This window comes from Trametes versicolor, assembly GCF_000271585.1.
Source record: "Trametes versicolor FP-101664 SS1 unplaced genomic scaffold TRAVEscaffold_5, whole genome shotgun sequence".
In the NCBI taxonomy this organism is placed as follows: Eukaryota; Fungi; Basidiomycota; class Agaricomycetes; order Polyporales; family Polyporaceae; genus Trametes; species Trametes versicolor.
This window is the reverse complement of record NW_007360325.1, coordinates 1,830,733-1,852,206: the sequence shown is the minus strand read 5'-3', so window position 1 is coordinate 1,852,206 and position 21,474 is coordinate 1,830,733. Positions and strand designations below refer to the sequence as shown.

General features: G+C 63.1%; 3 protein-coding genes across 3 annotated transcripts; 2 read left to right on the top strand and 1 right to left on the bottom strand.

Annotated features, from left to right (window-relative positions):
- Nucleotides 1–1,486: 1,486 nt before the first annotated feature.
- TRAVEDRAFT_71629 (uncharacterized protein) lies at nucleotides 1,487–7,936 on the top strand (the record flags this gene model as incomplete). The annotated part of the gene is made up of 11 exons (XM_008039708.1): nucleotides 1,487–2,579; nucleotides 2,635–4,413; nucleotides 4,467–4,830; nucleotides 5,059–5,130; nucleotides 5,200–5,282; nucleotides 5,344–5,491; nucleotides 5,602–5,693; nucleotides 5,851–6,070; nucleotides 6,123–6,172; nucleotides 6,268–6,565; nucleotides 6,769–7,936. 11 exons carry the CDS (start codon nucleotides 1,487–1,489, stop codon nucleotides 7,391–7,393), a joined length of 4,824 nt encoding a protein of 1,607 aa, XP_008037899.1. The 3' UTR covers nucleotides 7,394–7,936.
- A 4,468-nt stretch (nucleotides 7,937–12,404) lies between these two features.
- Nucleotides 12,405–12,758, bottom strand: TRAVEDRAFT_46930 (uncharacterized protein; the record flags this gene model as incomplete). Its single annotated transcript, XM_008039245.1, has 1 exon — nucleotides 12,405–12,758. One exon carries the CDS (start codon nucleotides 12,756–12,758, stop codon nucleotides 12,405–12,407), a length of 354 nt encoding a protein of 117 aa, XP_008037436.1.
- Nucleotides 12,759–14,827: 2,069 nt separating this feature from the next.
- Nucleotides 14,828–16,942, top strand: TRAVEDRAFT_46929 (uncharacterized protein; the record flags this gene model as incomplete). The annotated part of the gene is made up of 4 exons (XM_008039244.1): nucleotides 14,828–14,922; nucleotides 14,982–15,041; nucleotides 15,123–16,221; nucleotides 16,277–16,942. 4 exons carry the CDS (start codon nucleotides 14,828–14,830, stop codon nucleotides 16,940–16,942), a joined length of 1,920 nt encoding a protein of 639 aa, XP_008037435.1.
- Nucleotides 16,943–21,474: the final 4,532 nt, after the last annotated feature.

Here is a 21,474-nt window from a genome sequence, read left to right as displayed (position 1 = left end):
AGTCCGGAGTTCCGGAGCTTGTAGGCTCGGAGTTACCGGATTAGGAAGGTCGGAGTTCGGAGGTCGGAACAGAGGTAGACCAAGGGAATAGATTGACAAGGGAGGTAGCGTGAAGGAAGGTAAACAGAAGGTAGCGAGGGGGTAAATGGGATGGGTAACAAGAGGGGTAACGAGATATCCGAACTGAGGTACTACGGCATTCCGGGCGCGTATTTAAGGAACAGAACCTTATTGTTAAGGAAGACAATAAGAGTGTAAGGAATATCAAATCCGGAGTTCGGAGATTCCGGAGTTCCGGAGTCCGGGGACAAAGACAATAGAGCTTATTGTTAAAGGACAAGATGATGAAAGAATGATGCAATCGTAAGGGAACGTACACATGAAATCCGGAGTTCCGGAGTGCGGGAAAGTCGGAGTATGAAGTCCGGAGCGCGGGAACTCGGAGTACGGAGTCCGAAGCGTGGGAATTCCGGAGTTCAGAGCGGAGGTGCGCACAGAGCATAACATGTGCCTGCTAAGCGCCGGAGCACCCGCGCCGCCACACGGCGATACTGGTGGATTCCGTTGGCGGGAACCGTCTCACCAGGGGAGCCATGTGGGATCCTCCTGTCTGACCATCTATTTTCCATGTGACCTACTGCACCGGTTTTTTCCAGTGCATTTCTGCCCCTTTCCACCTGGTCACACACTTGGGCCTACGCAGCCGGCTACCCCATCCGGATCACACAAGAATTGTGTACAGCAGTGTAGCTCTTTGCATACTAGAACTTCTCGTACACATCTACAGGTATATACACTATGACAATGTCCCACTTGAAGCCTCCAGGAAGTCCCCCTGCTTTGCAGGACGCAGCAAGACATAATGTGTTTCCAAATCTGGCAATTGCCTTATAAGGGACCACTTTAAATTACTATTGAAGATATTGATCACCACCCTCAACTTTGCACCACTAAACCCGGTGAAATGAGGTTTTCACCATATTTCTTAGGCTTGATCCCGGGATATCGGGTGCACAGTGAAAGCAAGAGGCTCTTGTACCCACCTTGCGTGCTCTCCAGGGGTTCTCGAGGCCAAAGAGGCTGATGGGAGTGTTAGAGAGATGATGATGGCGCCGAAAAGAGGATGAGGGCTCAGGGCAACACCGAGGATTCAAGGACACTGCATGCAGAGGCAGCGGGACCGGGGGTGTGCGTTCACCACATCGGCACGCGAGCAACAAGCTCATGCTCTCGGTTTCTCGTGTTACAGCTGAGGCTCTTGAAACCGAAGCTGAATGCGTCGGAAGTGTCGCCGAGGTCCAGGAGGGCGCAGTGCCCGATTTGGGCGATGCGTATGTCAACGTGAACCGCGGTCACGTGACTGAACGCGGGGGGTTGAGTGGCGGAGGACGGAGAGATGGGGGTCGACCTGCTCCTCCTCCCTCCTCCTACCTGCACGCTCCCTGGCTGTCCTCCCTTGCCTTTCAGTTGTGCTCCCTTTTGGGCTATGGCAAGCGGACAGCCTAAGCCGGCATGGCTCACCGATGAGCTCGCAGACGTCGACGAATGGGTCGATTGGCAAGATGAAGAACAGTCTATCGACTCTGCGCACTCTGGCTCCGACCTCTCCCTCACTCAACCCCTAGGCTCCGTCCTGGTGCGCAACAATGATCTTTGCTCGCCGTCCGACGCGTCCAAGTCCGGCGATTCCGTCGGCACCTTCATCGTCCGCGAGGAGATGCCTCAGGCCCCGCTCTTGCCCAAAACCCCGGGCCGCAACAAGAAAGCCCTCGTCAAGGATTTCTTCAGTCCTCTCGCCCTCGAGAAAATGTTTGAGCCTCCATCGCCGCCGCATCCTTCTTCATCACTACCCCCACCATCTCTTCGAGCTACCACTGCCGCCCCCAGCGTGCCCTCGCGCCTTTCCCAAGTCTATGTTCCTCCATCTGATCACTCACTAGCCCAAGCAGACGAAGAGGAAATGCCGAACTCCATCGGGAGCATATTGATGAACGATGGGCTTGAGGCGGAGGGCGCACACGGCCAGTTCACATTCTCCGTTCCCCGTCCTAGCCCATTCAATCCGGCCGGCCCCGTTCCAGAAGCAACGAGTACTCCTGGGCCTGGTGTGGCCGCGCGACATCTCAACGCTCCGCCTACAGACCCCCGCCTCCGGCTCTTCCAGTTCCAGTATGACACGTTCACGCGCGACCACCTCTCCGCCATGGTCGACTCTATCGCAGTGAACACGCCATCCGGGGAGGGCATTGCGGCCACCCAAGGATCCCGCCAGTCCACACCATCCGGCCTCTCACCTGTCGCTGAAACCAGCTTCACCCGTCTACGAAGTGCGAAGCGTATCAAGCTCAGCCCCGCCAGTGACTATAGCAGCGAGAAGGGAGATGGTGCCGCAATCATTATCCGCCCTGAGTCGCGTAAAGACTACGTGGGGGAGTCGCGGAACTTAATGGAGCAGATCAGGAAGGCCCGCGATTTCTCTACCGTGTCTACCGTCGCGACAGCAAAGTCACCTGCGGCGGATCGCCAGGAATCCCCGGAGGTAGAGGAACAACCTAGAGAAGAGGTCCAGCCGCCTCTAAGTATGTACAACCCCTGCTCATTCTTGTCGGGGATCCTGAATATTTCGCGCTCTAGGACGTCCCTCATTCCTTACTGTGCCCGACAACGGCTCCAGTAGAGATCCTTCGCCCGCCGGGACCCTCTCCTCCGGGAAACAGTCGACATATTCATCCCTGGCCTTCCGCCAACAGGCCGCCAGCCTCATGGCGCAAATCCGGAGCGACATGAAGGGCTCCAAGAGGATCTTCTCCGGAGACACGGAGGCCTCCCATTTGCGAGGCGATGACACCACAGAAGCATCCGCGATCTCGGCGGATACCACCGTCCCATCTCTGCGCACACGCGGAGGCGACTTTGTCATTCAGAGCCGGCCCCGCCAGCTCTCGAGCTCTCAGGCGCAAATGCGCCGCACCTCTACCACGGTTAACCGCGTCACAAGCACGTCGCGCGGAAAGCAACGAGAGAGGACTGCAGCGAGTCCGCGCAAGTCGCCACGACATCAGCGGGTAGCGACAGCAGAGTCCATCGCGGATGCTGCGAAAGACCTCGCTGAGGACTTCACCCGTTTGTCTTTCGAGTCCTCACATGTACTCGGACAGTTCCCTGCGCCACCTGTGCGACTCGTGTCTGCCTCGACGTCCACGGCGCCGCCGTCTCCCATCAAGGCGAGCCCTGGTTTGCTCGCTCCGCCCTCAGGCGATGCCCCGGCATATCCCACCTCGTCCCTCCGAACAGGACGCAACGCCGATCTCACACGTTTCGTGTCCTCGAGCACCGCGTCGGGCACCACCGTAACGGTCGGGAGCACCGAGTCATTCGTCAAGCACGCGGGCCCCAAGCAAATCACGCACATCACGCCGAACGACGTGCCCGCCCTCCCGGAGCGCGTAGGCAAGATGGTATTCGATCGCGTGATGATGCGCTGGGTGAAAGCTACCGCGCTCGCGACCGGGACGATGTCTGAGGTAGAGGAGCACGTCACGCAGGAGTACGAGGGGGATAACAGCGAGGACCCGTTTCGCGACATCGAGAGCCTGCGCGAGGACGATTCCGAGGAGCGCGATGCGGCGGTCGAACCCCAGGGGGAGGAGCAAGAGGAGTCCATGTTCCTCGATAACTCGGAGATGGACATGGATATAGAGAAGAGCCGGTTCGAGGTCCTCGGCGAGTCCGAGGTCGAGGACGCAGAAGAAGCCGAGCTGACGTCGTTCTCGACTGACGGCCCCTCGCAGGATTACATCCCGGCGATGCCTGCGGAGGATGAAGAGCAGATGGACGAGTTCTCGGGATACACGGACGATACCGTGCCCGACGACGAGGGGGAGGACACGGAGGGTATGGTGCCGACGGCTACGATCGACCTGCCGCTGGAGCCTCAGGACACTAGACAGTACGACGAACATACCGCAGAGCCCGCATTCGACGACACCCCTCCCCAGTACCTCGCTCCTGCGGCCCGTCCCTCTCAGCATGCCAGCGTGTTGGCGACGCCCAATCCTCCTAGCCGCTCTGCGAGTGGAATGGCGCCCACTCCCGCTCCACGGTCGGTACTGAAGAGCGCGAGCATCACGCCCGTCTCGGCCCTCAAGGATCCTGGTCGTAGTCGCTTCTACACTCCCGCCACGAAACTGGGTCACCGCCGGTCGGTGAGCTTTTCGGACGGAAAGCGCGAGGGGCCTATCGTTGGCGTAGGGCGAAATATTCCCACACCGGACGTGTCTGCAGTGGGCGATGATGACAGTCCGCTCGCATCCGGGTCAAGAGCAGTAGGGGAAGCTAGTGGCAGCGCAGTGTTGGTTCCCTCAGCGAGGTCGAAACGCATCGCCAACATGCTCGACGACTTGGGGGATGACGGTAGGCTTCCAATCCTCTTGCATCGCCTCTGGCTATCAGCTGACTCCCGGCAGACTTCGAGGACGACTCGCCCTCGAAAGCTAGCTCCGCCTCCCGACCGCCCACGGCCGAACTCCAGCCTCTACCGCCTCGCCGGCCTAGCACTGGACCGGGGGCGGCGGACTCGCCCATGCGGTCTGGCCCGCGACGCGTTTCGTCGCGGGTGCCTCCGACTCCGCGGGGCACCAGTGGGAACGCGACGTTCCTGACTGAATGCAGCTTCGGGGTGGCGCACGACCGGCTGGTGCAAGTGATCACGGACGTGCAGCCGTTCGAGCCGTACTGGGAGGAGCTCAGCTCGATCGACCTCTCGCACCGCAACCTGGACAGCACCGCGCGGCTGAAGGAGTTCCTGCCCCGGCTAGACTCGCTGTCGCTGTGAGTATCTCCACTCTATTGCATCGTGCCGCACGGCGCAGGGGCTGCGGAGTGCCGTCGCGCATTGAGCCCAAACCTTCGGGCGTGGGTTCTCATGGCAAAGTGACATGAGACGCACGCACGGACGGAAGGGCCTCTTCCGACGGTGTTTGATGCACTATGCGACGATGCGCGCGCAACAAAATTTGGGGTTGCCGGCGGACCGCTGACGGGGTGTGGCATCCACAGGAACTCTAACCAGCTGGCCTGGCTCAGCGGCGTCCCGGGCAGCGTGCGGACACTTTCCGTCGCGTCTAATCTGTACGTTTGCCCCCGTTCTGACCGCTAGGTGTTCTGCTAAAAAACCGGTGGACGTTTGCCACACAATAGCCTCACCGGAGTCACGTCCTTCAGCCACCTGCTCAACCTCGAGAACCTCGACATCAGCCATAACCAGATCGATTCCCTCCGTCGTACGTGTGCCCCCACCGCTTTGATTGACACCAGTGCAGATCTTCATTACTCTGTTTTCAGAACTAGAGTGTCTCCGCCACCTCAGGGAATTGCGTGCTGATGGCAACCGCATCGACAGCGTGGACGGATTGCAGAAGATGGACGGGCTAATCAAGCTCAGCCTGCAGGCGAATGAAATCCGGGAGCTCGACCTGCACGAGTACAAATGGTGCGTGCAGCTTCGTCGCCTAGCGGCGGAAGTACCTTAGACCCTTGACGGGCGCTCGCTCATCTATCACGTCTACTAACGGCACTTTTCATTATGTTGCTGTTGGACAGGACTCGGCTAGAGATGTTGAACCTGAGCCAAAATCGGATAAACGACGTCGGCGGGCTGGGATCAGTCCCGTCACTTGTCGCGCTCAATCTCGGTGAGTACGGGCAGACATATTCGTTCTCATTGAAGTCTCCACGACGTCACTCGGGCTGCATCAGGAAGGCTCGCTAGTGGGCTGCGCTTGATCTTCGCTGCCTCCGGTGACAGATATGGTTATGTACGCTGAACGCTGATGCCGTGACCTCCTTTAGATAACAACTCTCTGGGCGCACTAGAGCCTGAAGTGGTGATGTCGCGCCTGCGAATCTTACGCGTGAGTGGGAATCGACTGCAGACGCTGAACGCGGCGCCCTTCCCGAACCTTCGTACTCTATATGCGGACAACAACTCGCTCGGCACGATCGTGAAAGCCTACCGGTTAGCGAAGCTGGAGAACCTCAGCCTGCGAAATCAGAACGGGCGCGGTGGGCTGTGAGTCTGCCAACAGAGTGGGACGTGCTGCTACTGACGGGGTTGTGCACAGGACGGTCTCGATTCGGGATGTGCGCGACGTAAAGCGATTGTACCTGTCTGGTGGGTGTTTCCGGACGAGTGCCTTGCGCGTGTTCGCGGGGTTGACGGTTGCTGACCAATCCGTCCATCCTTCCCGCCGGCTTCTGTTTTCCCAGGGAATCCGCTCAAGCCTGGCTTCTTGTCTGAGCCGTGCTACAACCTCGTCTATCTCGAACTAGCGGCGTGTCGGCTGATTACGCTCCCCACCGACTTTGCGCGGACGGTGCCCAATGTGCGCGTCCTGAACCTGAACTACAACTTCCTCGAGGACCCGAGTCCTCTCGAGGGCCTCATTCGATTGCGCAAGCTGACGATCATCGGTTCGCGGATCAAGGGCGCGAAGCAGCTCGTGCGGGTCCTTCGGGGCATGAAGGACATGGAGATGATCGATTTCAGGCAAGTCTTCCTCGCCTTGTTCGCCAGCTTCGCTCCCTACACGAGCCCTATCGCGCGCGTTATAACCGACGCCTGCGGGGCGCGTTTGTGGCGTGGGCAATAGGCTATCGAAAGCTCTCAGCATCACGCACGTGAGGGCGTACAGAAGCTCGGCCACTTTAACCTGTTCCGCACTGTTGTTTCGTCGGACCATACTCACCTCCTTGTTCCTGTGGATATAGGATGAACCCTTGCACCCTTGGCTGGTATCTACCTCTCCTCGTTAAGGACCTTCCAGGGGCTCTGCAGCCGTCGGATGGCAATCGCCCCTCCGAGACTACAGCACTCCCTCCAGCCCCCGGGTCTGGCCAAGGTCCACGAAGATCCGCACTCCAAGGATCGGAAAAAGACTTGCCCCACAGCCAACAACAACAAGCCCCGAGCTCAGGCTCGGGTCCATCTTCACAATCGCACCCGTCCTCAACCGCCCGGCACGGGTCTTCCTCGACCTCCCCCAGCGCCGTCTCCCTCCCGCCACAAGCCTCCGGCGAGTCGCCCTCGGACGCCGAGCACGACGTCGACCGGCCACACGTCCGCGAGCGCGGCCGCCAAGAGCAGCTCTGGCGCGAGCTGGACGCGAAGTTCCGGCGGGACCTGCCCGACGACGCGTACGTGGGGCGGCTCGCGTACCGCGGGCTCGTCATGCGCGCGTGCCCGCACATCCGGCTGCTCGACGGCGTCGAGGTGGAGCGCAAGGAGCGCGACAAGGCCGAGAAGCTGCTCCGGAGCGTGTTCGGCGCCTCGGGCGGAGGGGGCGCGCGCGAAGCCGCGGGCGTGGGTGCGGGCGCGGGTGCAGAGGCGAGCTAGTCTGACTGATGGGCACCGACGGTCCCCTCCCGCAGGAGTGGTGGCGGGAAGGGGCCGTGTGGTGCCGCCGCATGCAGGGCGGGGACGGCGGCATGCTAACTCTACGTTGTCTCGGTGCGAGCCCATGTTGGCTCTGTGGGCGACGCGGAAGGTGGAGTGTGGGTGGGCCACACGGCGGTGGTTCTCCTCCGCTCCCCTCTGGTCCGGCCGATTACCACTCCTCAAGATAGGTTCGACACACCCCGCCAGCCTAATTGCCACCGCCGAGCAGGGCGGCGACCTGCCTCACGCTGATACAGGGCGAGGGTGCGTTTCAGACGCCTCGCGCGCCCAGCCTGGTTTCACGATTTCCGCTCACGAAGATCTCTCGCACACATGTACTCTACACATCTACTACACCATACGTCGTCGTACCTCTCGGCTCACACCGCGGACTATATCCTTACGCAGTGGCATCTCGTTCTCGCTTTGTGGTCCTGTTGCTCTCAGTTATTCCGTCCGTCGCAATTTAGCGCTGTCTTGCTGTGTCCGTGTTAAATCGATTTATTTGTGCGGTGGCAACACTGCCCCACTTTAGCAGTCCCCATGCTCGAAAAAACGCGTACGAGTGCACTATATCGTCCCCGTCGTGCGCGTGCATACACACCGTCGCCGTCGGACACCCTAGATATCCCCCGGCCCCGAAAACCTGTACATACCCTTCCAAGCATCCACAACGACACAAACAGGCCCGGCAGCGAAGCCTCCTCGTGCCGCCGCGCCCAATCCGCCCTCCCGCCTTCCAGCGCCTCCGTCCTGTCAGAAAATCCGGGTCCGCGCGCGCCCATGCACCCGAGCGGCGGCGCACCCCCATCATCATCTGCACGACGCCCTCGGAGAACCTCACACGAGGCGCATGAGTCGCATATGGTGGCCCTCGTCGCTGAGTCTGAGCTCCGTGCCTAAATCGGGTCTCCCGCCTGAAGGGGCGTATGCGTGTCCGAAAGGATGTAGATTGGCCCCAGCGCAGGGAAGCAGCATTTACGAGCAGCCAGATGGCGTGTGCGAGCGCACCGGGGGTGTTGCGCCAAGTCCACGGCCGAGGCGAAGCTAAGTCTCCCCAGCGGCGGGCCCAGCTTCCAGCTAGCGACCCTGCTCGCCACCGTCGCTCCCGTTGAACATCGACGGTAGGTGAGAACGAAACAGCAGCGGCGAGCCCGGAGAGCGACGCACCCGCACCCGTCCTCGTCCGCAGCCGCCAGTCGCCCCGCAAGGCCCCAGTCAGGGTACGCTGCGCAGATGCCGCCGCCCTCGCGGACAGCTGGAACAGGGCCGCACAGGGCTCGGCCCGCTGATCTCGCCGCGAAGCCCCAGGGTTCAGTACTTAGCAGACAGCCGTCCGCTTCGACGGTGGATCGTCGCGAGGCGGTGGGCTCGCCGGCGTCCCAACTCGAGGAGGGGGCGGCGGCGCATTGGCAGGACCCGATTAGTGGGCTCGACCCGGGCGCACTAGGCCGAGTTCGGCGACGCTGCTCGCCCCGCGCTCGGACTCGGAGGGTCGCGCCCCCATTTTTGCTGTTACCGTGGCACGTAGCACGCGGGGGCGGGCGGGCGCTGCGGGGATGCTGGCATGGACGCATAGATTTCGATGGTGTCGACACCCGGGTTCTCACGGGGGCCGGTGCAGCACGAGATGTGGCGTCGCGGGAGGGGGCGGGGCGACGAGCATGCGATGGAGTGCGCCTGCGGGCTCGTCGTGTGAGAAATAATGCAGGTGTGCAGCGAAGTACGGTAGAAATGCGATTGGGTGCGAACGTACTACTCGGGCGAGATGGGGTGGTAGTACCGTACGGTGCGTGGGGTGCCGTATGTTGTCACGGCTGGATGACGACTTGGTGGGTATCGTCGCCGGTGATTCAAGGTGCGGTTAGGGGGGCACGATGGGATGAAATCCCGGCTTAGATAATCGCGGAGAACGAGGGAGGGGGAGATTCCCCCGTCGATTGAGTATGTTCAGACTCGAGAGCGTGCCGGCATGGACGACGGCATAGGCGCAGCACGTCTGGCCTGTTGAGACCGTAGGACGGCGTGCTACGGGGGTGCGATATGCGCGTGTCAGCAAACGCAAACAAGTACGAGGATAGAACAGACACACAAGAGAGGTCGAGCGCCCAGGGACGAACAGTTGAAGATGGTGATATTATTCGTCGCACATATGGACATGGGCAGCCCGAAGTCGGTCGACTCGGCAATGCCGATGGATGCTTGCACCCCGCGGCCCGGATCGAATGCACCGGCAGCCATGCGCACCGCCATAATATTGACGGCACCACCGTCGTCCTCGGCGTCGTCAATTTGTATTGCGGGCGGACCAGACGTTCTGACCTCTCTGACCACAGCAGACGCGGATAGGGGGCCCAAAGTTCGTCAGAGCGGTGAGAAGATGGGGCGCATCCCCCGCCGCCGCGGTCAAAACCCAATCGAGCCGCCCTCCTTCTTTCTCCGTTGAGCGCCGAGCCCGAACATTGCTCTGCCGAACACCCCGACCGGGCCAGGCAATCTGACACGGACGTGCCCACGCCTGACAGTTTATTGCAAGAACCGCGCTTCGCGTTCCAGCAGAACAGACGCTCCACTTGCACACCAACAAGGACAGATTGCATCCACCCTCCCAGATCCAGCACACTGACGTCCCGGGCCATAACACAAGCAGTCCCACAGCCGTCCCGGGCCAGCACGCCCCGTCCAGCTCCGCCGGCAACACAGACAAGCACGTCGCGACGTCCGCGCGACACTCCACACATCCACGAGGAAACGCCAGAGCCACACCTCGAGCGTGGGTCCCCTCCATAGCGCACTCGCTCTGGGGGGCAGACAGCGAGCTGATGGGGTGCACTGATGATCACTGCCAATGGAAGCAGCGAACCCGGCCAGGATCTGTGCGAAACAAGATGGCGCGCCCCTCCTCTCCTACGAACAGAAGCGCACCTTCCCTGCCAGAAGCGGACCCTAGGTGCGCGAGAGCGCGTTTCAGCGCCCGCGCCGACAAAGGAAGAGAAGTGCGCCGCCCCGTTCGCCCACTTGTCGCGCAGAACATCCTCGCTGACGCTCACAACACAAATCCGGCGACTCACCAGCCTTTGCAGTGGGCCACCGGACAGCATACAGGAACGCCTCGCAGGCCCCGCGTCCTCCGTCGCAGCCGGCACCGCCCCTCTGTCATCGTGCTCGCCAGCCGCGGTCACCGCTCGCGAACACTCGACGGCCAGCGCACCCTCGAGGCGTTCATTGACTTCATTATACCGTCACACCCGCGTACCTGCGCAGCACCGCGTCAGTCCCAGTCACGCCCAATCGCACGCACTCACCGAGCGAAGGAACGAACGTGGATCAGCAAGCTTGAACCTGCAGCTATCGCCATCACACCGCGGCCGGTGCATCCAACCATAATCCCTTCCTGAACCGGCAAATCAGCCTCGGAGTCGCACGCCCGCCCCATCTGTGCCTGCGACGCCCACTCCCCGCGTATAACGCCCCGTCCTCCTCGCACTGCGCCCACACCCACACCTGACTTCAAGCTCCTCAATGCAACCCAATCTCGCCCATGATCCATCCGTCACCCGAGTGCATCTCCATCAATATTAATCCGCCCACCGATCCGACGCCCGCCCAATCTGGCAACCCACTCAACGCACGACTCACCTCCGGAACACGCCTGCTTCTTCCGCCTCCCATCTGCACAGTGCGATGTGCAATGTCCCCATCGCCATCGCCCGCATCAGCCTTCGCGCCTTCCCCATCCGCCCCCTAACCGCCGGCTCCCATCCCGCGGGCGCGCGCCTCCGTCCCAGGAGACTGCGCTGCTCTGATCCTGCGTTGCCTCCATTGCCACTCCACTATGCATTCATTCATACTTGTCACCCCGCATCACTTCCTCGAACGCGCGAACGCAAACGCCGAAGACCAAGGACCCGGGCGGCCGGGTGCGCTGCGGCCGCCGCGCCGCCCCCTCCATCTTGCCACCCGTATACTCACCTTACCTTGTACATCTTCTTCGGCCCAGCACGCGCGCCCGGATGCGCATTCTGCCTGCGATCTCTTTTTCTTTCTGACCCCGCCCCGGGCTCTCCGTGGGAACACCCAACCCTACAGAACCCACCCAGCGACCCACACCGGGCGCAAGCGCACCGCGAGGGGCGCAGCCCACAAGCCCCGGTCCCAAACGCGGAAGATCACCCCCCAGCAGCTGCAGAAGCGCGAGTGCTCCCGTCGGCGCGGCGCGTCGATACCCCGGACTCACTCGCTCTGGGCTGGGCTGGCCAGCGACCCACGCGCCGTACGCGCTCTTGGTACATACGCATGTGGCCCGTCCTGTAAAATAAATACAACGAGCATCAATCAGCGTCCGCGGAAATAGACCTGCAGCGGGAAGATAGAGTGCACCCACCGTCCCCGTCTCCAGCGCCCGCGTGCGCCGAAATGAAATGCGCCATCCGGATACCCCGGGGGATCCGCTTTTCATTAACGGGCTGCATCGCACGCGTGATCCCTCCCGCGCCCCTGCCCAGTGCCGACATCCCGCCCACCCGAGCAGCACACAGGAATCGGGATCCCGAGGACGGCTGCCCAAGCGAGCGCGGCGGCCCTGGGACACACAACCCCCACTCGCTCACGCACCTGATTCTCGTACCCGTGCACGCGCCTCTGCCTTGTATAGTGCATTGCACCCCAGACCACACGCCGCGCGCCCCGCCCGAGCTTGAGTGCGCATGAGACCCCTTCCGGCCGCAGAGAGCAGCGCGCCTGCCCGTCTCTCGTTCGCCCAGCGCTCCGCCGACAGAGAGCAAGGCACACCGCGCTCACACGCGCCGCGGGAGCAATGAGGCCCATTGAGGGCAGCCCACGGGTACTGTCGTCTGTGTGCACATCGAGCCGTGCGTGCGCGCGTGAGGCCGCAATCTATCAGCGGGCACCCATGGGTCTGATGCAGCTCTCTTCATATCCCTGAGCCGAGCTGCGTCCGTGCCATAGCTCACATCTGCGCCCGGGCGGAAGATGAGGGCTCGAGCGGAAGGCGTTCCGCCGTACGTGCGCAGGATGTTGGCGAGGACGCGCCCGCCTTCGAGGTGTCTTGGTGCACGTCGTGGTCGCAGGACGTCTCCGGGTACACAGCACCGGCAACACAATCCTTGACGGCGGACGCCCACTGTGCGAGGGTAAGAGGGAGCACGGCCGTGCTGCCATCGGAGAATAGAGAGATCGCCGAGCGGGCGGCAGCAGCTGCGTTCCGCACCGCGAATCCCAGCCCGAGCGTGATCAGGCATGAAGCACCAACAACAGCAGGGGCTCCGCTGTACAGACAAGCGACACCGACAGACGGCGGCATTGGCACGTCTGTCTGCGCGCGACAGCCCAGACAGCGCATCGCAGACGCAGATCTGGGAGTGAGCTGGTGAGCCGTGGGACGGGATGCGCGCGACATGATATGCTCATGATATGATCTCGCCGCCAGCTTCTGCTTCTGCAGCGCGAGATGGGCTGCCATGGCATCGCGACATTGCAGGTTGGACGCAGGGGCGGCACGACGCACAGCCCGCGCCGACGACGTCGATGTAGACCGCCGGCGCGCGTCATGGGCCTGGCGACAAACAGTACTCGCGTTTGGCTCGCCTCGGAGTCGCCACAGCGCGCCCCCGGCGACACCCCGCTGTGATGCGCGCGATGTGCAGGGGGACGGGCGCGATGGGCTCTGGCGATACCGGAGGGGATCTGCACGGCGGCGGCGTCGGCTCGTCGAGGAGACGCGGAGTTTGCCCTGTTGGTTGTGGGAGCTGTGTCGCGCGCGACCGGAGGTAGTTCTTGTGGGCATCGATGCACATCCCTGTGCGCGATGGGCCCCCTGGGCGGTGCGCGTCGAAGCGCTCTGTACAAAGTTCAGGTAGGCGCGGGGAGGATCGCGTCGAGGCCGGAAGCGGAGAAAGCACGGCTGTTTGTGGAGCAGCCGGTGCGCACATCTCTCCCCAGAAGCTGCTCCTCTGCGCGGGCAAGCTGGAGGGGCGGCGGTCTGGGCCGGTGGGCTGCTCGGGACGCGCGAAGGAGGGCGGTGGGAGCGGTGGCCGGCGCGGACGAGATGGGATGAATGGAAGACGGATCTGGAGGCGAGCAAGCGGGCCCATCACAGTCCCCGGTCTTCCTCCTCTCCCCCTCCAGCCACCGCCAGGGACGCACCGTGGGCGTGCGTGCCTGAGTCCTTCCGACGCGTTCGAGGGCAAGCGCAGACCGTAAGCTCGTCTTTCCCATACACGGCCACCCCGCCATCTCGACAAGGTCGCCGGGGTGCGCAGGCCAGCACAAAACGAATTCCGCGGCTGGCCTGACATCACGGATGCACGGGACTCCTCGCCAGTCAATATCGCCTCGCGCGCGCCATCGAATTGGAATGCAAATGCAATGCAGCGCGCGATACAGTGGAGGAGGGGGCGAATCAGCGGGCCGCTCCCAGGCGATTTCGCTCAGACTCGCACCCTGGGAGCGACTCGGGCTCTCGGAGAGCGAGGGCCTCGAAGGTGTGGTAAGCAGCCCGGGCGCTAGCAATATGCCCATTCCCGGCCGTAATACGTCCTCGAAGAAGGCACTTCGCAAGCCCTCCCCGGCCGACCCTCCTCCGCCCGGTGCAGGAGGCACTGTGCAGAACCACGGAGCGCGCGCAGCGCCGTGCCTGTCGGCGCGTACGAGCACGTCGGGAGGGCGGGGGTCCTAAACTCACGCTCGCTGGGGCAGTGTGTGGACGACGGAGGATGTACGCTGCTCACCGGAGGAGACGCGCTCGTCCTCGTCTTGCGCTGATGGTGGCGGCGGCGGCGGCAAGCGAGGCAGGAAGTGCGGCGCCAGGAAAGGAAGAGAGGGCGAAAAACAATGTGTAGATCGGCGGCCCGCGGAGGGCGGCCGGGAGTTCGCGGTAATTAAAATGGGACGCATCGGGAACAAGGTTTGCAGGTGGGAAAAGCGGAGGGAATATCTGGGGAAATCTCTCCTGTTGACGGGTGTTTGTTGGACGAGATCGGAGGATTGGAGATATGATTAATTGCAGGCGGGGGGAAAGCACAGCCATCTGGCTCGGGTACGCGGTACCTGTCTGCGACCCGAAGGAGCGGAAGCGAGCGATGATTGGAAGAAGGGCGTGCGGAAAGGGAAGCAGGGCCCGCAAGGTTTGGGAGAGGAAAGCGATGACAGGGAAGGATAAATAGGGCGCGTGCAGAGGCAGAATGGAATTTCGATCTACTGCCACCCTACGACACCACGGACGCGAGCTCACGGCGATCGAGGCGACTTAATTAAATATTCGAGCTCTCCATTAGGCTATACCACACCTGTCTTATTCGCCGTCGCTCGCTGGGGACCCCGCAGCCGCCGCCGTCGTCTACCGCCTCCGCCCCGCCTCCCTTTTGCTTTTCAATGATCGACACGCTCCCCGTCGACAGCTCCCCTTCTTTCCCCGACCCCCTTGCCATCGACTCCTACCACGTCCACCAGCTCCAGTACGCCCTCGAGTGCGTTGTCCCCTCCTCCTCCTGCGCGATCTGCCGCTCACCCGCCCTTCCGCCCACAGCAGCCAGCAGCACGCCAAGTCTTCCGAGACAGACCCGCTGTCGTTCGACGCCCGTCTCCTGTACGTCCCCTTCTCCTGCTTCTCCGTCTTCCCTGTCCGCCGCAGAGATCGTCCCCGCTGACGCCCGCCCGCCGCGCGTAGGGAGATTGACTACGACTCGCGCCGCATGTCCAGCTCTGCCACCTCTGACAGCAGCCTCCACTCCCGTCCGGACAAGCACACCGCTACCCCCGAGCACTCTCCCCTCCCCAAGCGCTCCCGCCCTAACGTCGACTCGCCCTGGTCCGATCCCGCCACGCCAGACCACGCTTCTTCCGGCCTCCCCGCCCCCGCCGATCTCGACTCCTCGCGCGTCCAGCTCCCCTCGCTCGCGTCCACCTTCAGCGACCGCCACGACTCTCGCCGCGGCTCCCTCCCCAACCTCTACTCGGAGAATCCCGCGTCGCGTCTCCGCCTGCCTTATCCGGGCCAGGGCCACCGCACCTCCCAGTCCTCGTCGTCCGGCCTCCAGGGCTACCAGTTCCCGTCCCACGACGACCAGGGAGACAACAAGCCAGAGCGGCCGCGTCTCGACACGCTATACCCCGGATCTGCTGTGAGCGACATTTCTTCGCTCCCTAGCGCCGCGCTCTCCTCTTCCTCCTCCTTCGGTTTCTCCCCGCTCTCCTCCGACTTCTCCGCCGTGAGCAGCCGCTCCGCCGCCTCTCCCTCGGGCCTGTCAGATCCCGACTCCTGGTCCGGCGCATCCATTGCCCGCCCGAGCTCGACCCCCGGCACCGTCGACTCCCTCCGCCACAGCTCGATTGGCGGCCCCCAGTCTATGTTTGGTGGCGTCCAGCGCATCTCCGGACACTCCGCAGACCGCTCTCCCTCCTCCCGCCTCGGCGCACCCAACGGTATCAAGTCCGAGAGCGACTGGAACTTCCCCAACTCGCCCCCCGACTTCGGCATGTCTTCCGCGTCCACCATGTCTGCCGGTGCCGGCGCGTCCGGCCCCGCGATTAATGTCACCGGCTCGCCCAACCGCTCCCCTCAGACAGCACCCGCCGGCAGTCCTAACAGCATGGTCGACCGTCCCCCGCAACGCAAGCGCGGCAAGCTCCCGAAGCCGGTCACTGACTTCCTCAAAGACTGGCTGCACCGTCATTCCGACCACCCCTACCCGTCGGAGGAGGAGAAGAAGCAGCTGTGCCATGCTACCGGGCTGTCGATGTCGCAGGTCTCCAACTGGATGATCAACGTACGTTCTTTCTCATGTTATTCTCCGCGTGATCCGTCGCTCACAACTTCCACAGGCACGCAGGCGCATCCTCGCGCCCGCGCGGCATAGCACTGCCGGTCCTACCACGACGACTCCCTTTGCTTCCCGCGGCGGCGTAGGCATGGGCATGCCTGCTCCGGGCATGGGTGGCCTCGGTGTCCCTTCTGCTCTCGACACCGGCCGCCGAATGTCTATGCCCACGGATACCCTTCAGTTGTACTACCCCATGTCTCTCCAGTCCCTCGCCCACGATCCGCACAATCACCAAATATCCACCCGCCATATGGTGAACATGTCCCGGAGTCTGTCGTCCAGCCACGCGACTGCTGGCAGCCTGGGCCTCGGTCACCACGGACACGGCCACAGTCCCTACGGTCTCAACGATTCGTATGCCCAAAGCCGCCTTTCGTATGGCGGTACGACCGCGCTTCATCCCTCTTCGGCACACCCGCACCACGGCGGCTCCTCGACGAGCCCGGGCGGGTTCTTCAGCAGCGGTGGCAACTACATGGGCGGGTCGCCGATGTACAGCCAGAGCGCAAGCTACGCGCAGAGCGGCAGCCACCACGCGGCCCCCAGCCAGAGCCCGAGCGGACGCGTGCTCACGCCCGGAAACGACGATCAGAGCGGGTACCGGTTTCCGGAGCACTCGGCGTCGCCGGGACCTCAGTCCGGGTCAGGGTACGGTACGCCGCAGTGAACGCTCGTTGCTACCGCCGTGACTCGAGGCTGCTGCGACCAGCTAAACGCGGGGCGGCATCGACCCCAACGACGCGCTCGGACGTAAGTCGTGGCGCCCGCACTCGCCCGATTCGGACAGACGCTCTGCTCTCTGTGTCTCTTTGTTTGGACAATCCCGATCAAAGTAGCGTATTTGTTTTGCCCCTAATTTCCTCGGCCGGCTACTCGGGTCCCTCTCCTCGTCGTCCTCCTGGTCCCCTCCCTCCAAGCCCCCTCGCCCCCACCACCCGCTGCCGTCCGCTCTCGTCTCATCCCTCCTCGTTCGCCCGCGTCGTCTTCTGGTCAATCGTCGTCGTAGCCGCGGCGCGCACAACGGCGCGGGCGCCGGGACTTGTACATTCATCTTCGCAAAACGTCGTGCACTGTGCTGCATGCACCTTCTTGGTCGGTCTCCTCCTTGCTCTCTATATCCCTATCGTGTGCTATTATGCCGTCGCTGTACGTTGGTCCCCGCTTATGTGGCCTTTCTCCCCTGTTTCGATACCACGCCGGTCCGCAATTACCCCCGCATCCACCTCCCCTGCTTTGCTATGGCGAGCGTCGACGAGTTCGCCATACGTCCCGCCTCCCCCTTGTACCCCTACGCCGCTCTCCCGCATCTTCCGCCATACCTCCCATACACTCCACGCGCATCGTATCGCATCGCATCGAACTCGTATCATATACCTATCGTACATGTACCACCTAGTAACGCCTCGTGTCGTACTTATTCGCTCTAGAGGGACTCTCGATCGCTCGCTGCTATCGCTGGCACACACCGGACTTGCTTTCCTCTCCCTCTCAGCCCCTATGCGCGGTCGGTAGATCGGCTCGCTGCCTGCCCCCTGTGCTCATTTCTTGGTCATTTATATCCTCCCTGTACACGCACGCTCGTCGCGATCGCGCAATACATCGGTCCTTTGCAGGCACGACATACTCTGGACTCGCGAGTGCGCTCTCGTCGATGACACCGCCGTGCCTGGTGGTGCTCCTGCTCATCCTCTCACCCAGCCGAACTTCAATTCCGCCTCGGTAAGTTTACACTTGCAAGCTTGATACAGTGCTCGCTCGTTCGTAAGTACGCACGCTCAAGCTCGTGATACACACATCGTACGTACTCTGCAAGAGGCCGATCAGCACTCCTGCTATCGTCGCCGCGCCCCTGTGATGCGCCTCGCCCGCCCGCCCTGCCTGTATCCCCCGTAAACGTATATTTGATGCGCGCAGATCTCTCGCTCGCTAGTCTCACCGCGCGCATGCTCGGTACGCCCCCGTTCAGTGCACCCAGCCCACCCAGCCCCTCCGGGTGAACCGCGCGCGGCGCGTGGCGGGTGCCACATTATTCGACCGTCGGGCCAGCCAGTCTATCTCGCCCATCTATCTGCGGGCCCTCAAAAGCCTCCCCAGCACCTAGCGAGCTCCGAAGTCGCCGAGCGAGCCAGCGATTGGGCCACAAGCGATACAGCGGTCGTGATCATGTATCTGGCCCGGCCAATTTGAAGCTACCTGAACGCTTATTGGCCACCGCGGGCGGAGGGGGCGTATGAGGTCCGCCGAGGGTGACTGGAGCACGCGCACTCCGTGCGTGTATTCAGATGTGCCGCAGCTTCCCTTCCGCTCGCCGCTGATATCATCGCCCGCGCCCGCGCGCCCAGCCGCTCATCTGCTCCCGGGCGTGCTTCGCTGCATACCAGCCCTGCCGGGGGAGCACCGTAGCGGCGTCGCTGATGATCCATGAGCATTCATTGTATGCAGGACTACGGCCGCGGCGGCGCGCCGCAACCCCTACTCGCCCCCGCCCGTGCTGATCACATCGCCCCGGGGCTGCGCTCCGATTCCAAGTACACCTGGGGCGAGCAAGCTGGGAAGGCCAGGTGTGAAACGCGGCTCTGCGCCTACGCGATGCGTTCACTGTGCACCGCTCGGCGGCGCTCGCGCGGGTTTGGCAAGCAGCGTGCCCGCGAGGGGGAGGTGGCGCGGGAGAATCGCGAGCACAGCAGGCTCAGGCTCAGGCTCGACAGTCCGCCCAGGCGCCACTCCTCCTCTTCTCAACCACCGCACCGTGCGCCGCGCGCCTCGCGCTGGGAACGCTCGGGCTCGGAGCCTCTGCAGAGCAAAGCAGAGCAGGACCACCAGTACGATCGCTGTGCATACCCCGGTGGCGCCGGACTTGAATCCACCACATCCCAACAACACCAGTGCTCCCACTCCTCCCTCGCTCGTAGCCTCGTACCCATGGCAAGTCTCCAACGCGCTCCAGCGCGCGCACGGCTCGCGGGCCCACGCGTCCTCGCAAGCGTGCACGCCATCACCCCGCGCAGCTGCGCGCCCGCTTCGGGATCATGATCTTCGACGCCCGAAGCGCGAAGCCCCCGCCGCTCCCACCCTCCCACCCCAGCCGCGGGGCTCGTGCTGCACCCGTATCGCCGCCCGCACACGCGGGCGGATGGCGAACCTTGAAGCTTCACGCACCGAGCGCGATGCCCCTCGCCGCGCTGGGACCGGGTGCGCCGTGGTGACGACATCCTGCCCCCCTCCGCCTTCGTCTTCGCGATGGCGATGGCGATGGCAAGAAGGTCGGCCGGGCGTGCTGCAGGAGATCTCAGCTCGCCCCGGGGAGGTTCTAACCCCTAATGTTGTATAGGAGTTTGAGCTGGGCTGCAGACCAGCAGTATTTTTGGCGCATTCGACGCTCGCCGGCGGGGGTACCGGGCAGTGGGGGCAACGGAAGCCTGCCGGGAGCCTGACGGGCACGCATACGCATAAAAACGCAAAAGTACCGGCCACCTATCCTCAGCCTATACGCTGCTCTGCACGCGCCCGCCTTCTCGAGAACGTGTTCGCCCTTCTGCACTTCCCCATTTCATTCTGCGTCCCACCTAACTCCTCTCCAGCCCAGCGGTCCCGAAGAGGGCCAGGTACGCGGCGCACAGCGGTTCGTGCCCGTTCAGTCGCTAATGCACCTTGTACTCACCTCCGTCTGCATTTCAGGCTGATTCGACGCGGGCCGTGGCGCATCACAGCCGTGTACATAAACAACACGAGTCTGCGGGCGGCTCGGGCGGACGCGAGGTCACAGGCGACACGCCCAGTACGTCACCCCCGCCGCCACATCGCGTACGCCCGCTTCTGGCAGCCCCGCGAAATACAAGGTTGCGCTTCCGCGCCCCAAACAGGCCAACAGCCTGCGAGAAGGGGATCCAGGGGCACGGCCGCCGGTGCGGAACTTGAGTTACATACCGCTGGTGTGCGACTCTTTGCCGCCCAGCGCGGTGTGCGGAGACTCCAAGTGCGCCAGAGGTGGACTGTATGCAAGGCAGACAGCATGTCTGGATATCCGGACGCTATGATGCAATGCAGCGGTCGCGAGGCTCGTGATCAGATTTCCGATCTCGCAGAAGACGCAGGAGCGAGAAGAACGCGCCTCGCGACCGCCCGCACGAGGCAAGGCATCCGGATACCCAGACGCGGTGCGAGGCTTACCAGTCGCGGGAGAATACGAGGCAGCGCGTACGTGACCCTCCGGAGGACGCCCAAGCCGGCCCTGGGTGCAGTTGGGTCTAGAAGAACGCCCCGACATCAGCACAATTCTCCCGAGTCGCGGCGCGCACGCGCCTGGTCGCAGCAGCGCGCACGGAGACGAGCAGGGCTCTGCCTGGAAGCAGGCGCATATTCAAATTGTGCGCAGCGGTGTGGACCGCACCGTGGGTGCGCTGCGACGGGGTCGGAGTCGCCCATCGCGGGGTGGTGGACTGGGGCGCGAGCCCCCGGGCGTGGCTACCCAACAAGAGTCCAACTCGCCCACCGACCGCCCGCACCGCACCTGCCGCTCTCGTCATCGCGGCCCCAAAGGAGGGCTGTCTGCAGGGGCACGCGCGGCCGCCGTGTTCCGTGTGCCACGCCCGTGGACGGGGGAACGCATCGGCGGCTGGCGCCCTGCTCAGCCTTTCCTGGAGAGGCAAGAGGATGGCCCGAACCACGTTGAATGGCGAGATAGCGTTTCCGCACCATCTCCTCCCGGGTGACGCTTTCTGTCGGTTCTAGACAAAGATCGATGCCCTCCACCGGCTCTCCGGGGCTAGAGTGTCCTCGGGCGCACCTCGTCGTAATGGTTTGCGGAAAGAACGCCCTTTCTCGGCCTCTTCGCGCAGTTCTGCGCGAGAACTGCGAGCTTAATACCCTGCATCGGTACTCAGATAAGTAAAGCACTGGCACGGGAACGCCGGAGGGTGACTCGCACAGAGATACCAGACCAAGGCCGCAGCTGCCCAGGGGAGCTAGTGAGTTACCGGCGTTGTGCACGAAAGATCGCAGGGATGGCTTCGCGTGCGACCACCTGTCGGGCGCGCAGCCGCCCACGCTCGCACCCCGGGGCGAAGACGGGCTGAGTAGCGGGGGAGTGGCCCAGCGCACCGGCGAAAGGCTGCTCGCCGAAGCCCAAACCGGCATCCGATCTTCGATGTTTGGCAGTTTCTGTCGACCGCATGTCGCCCGGCGTCCAACGCCCAACCC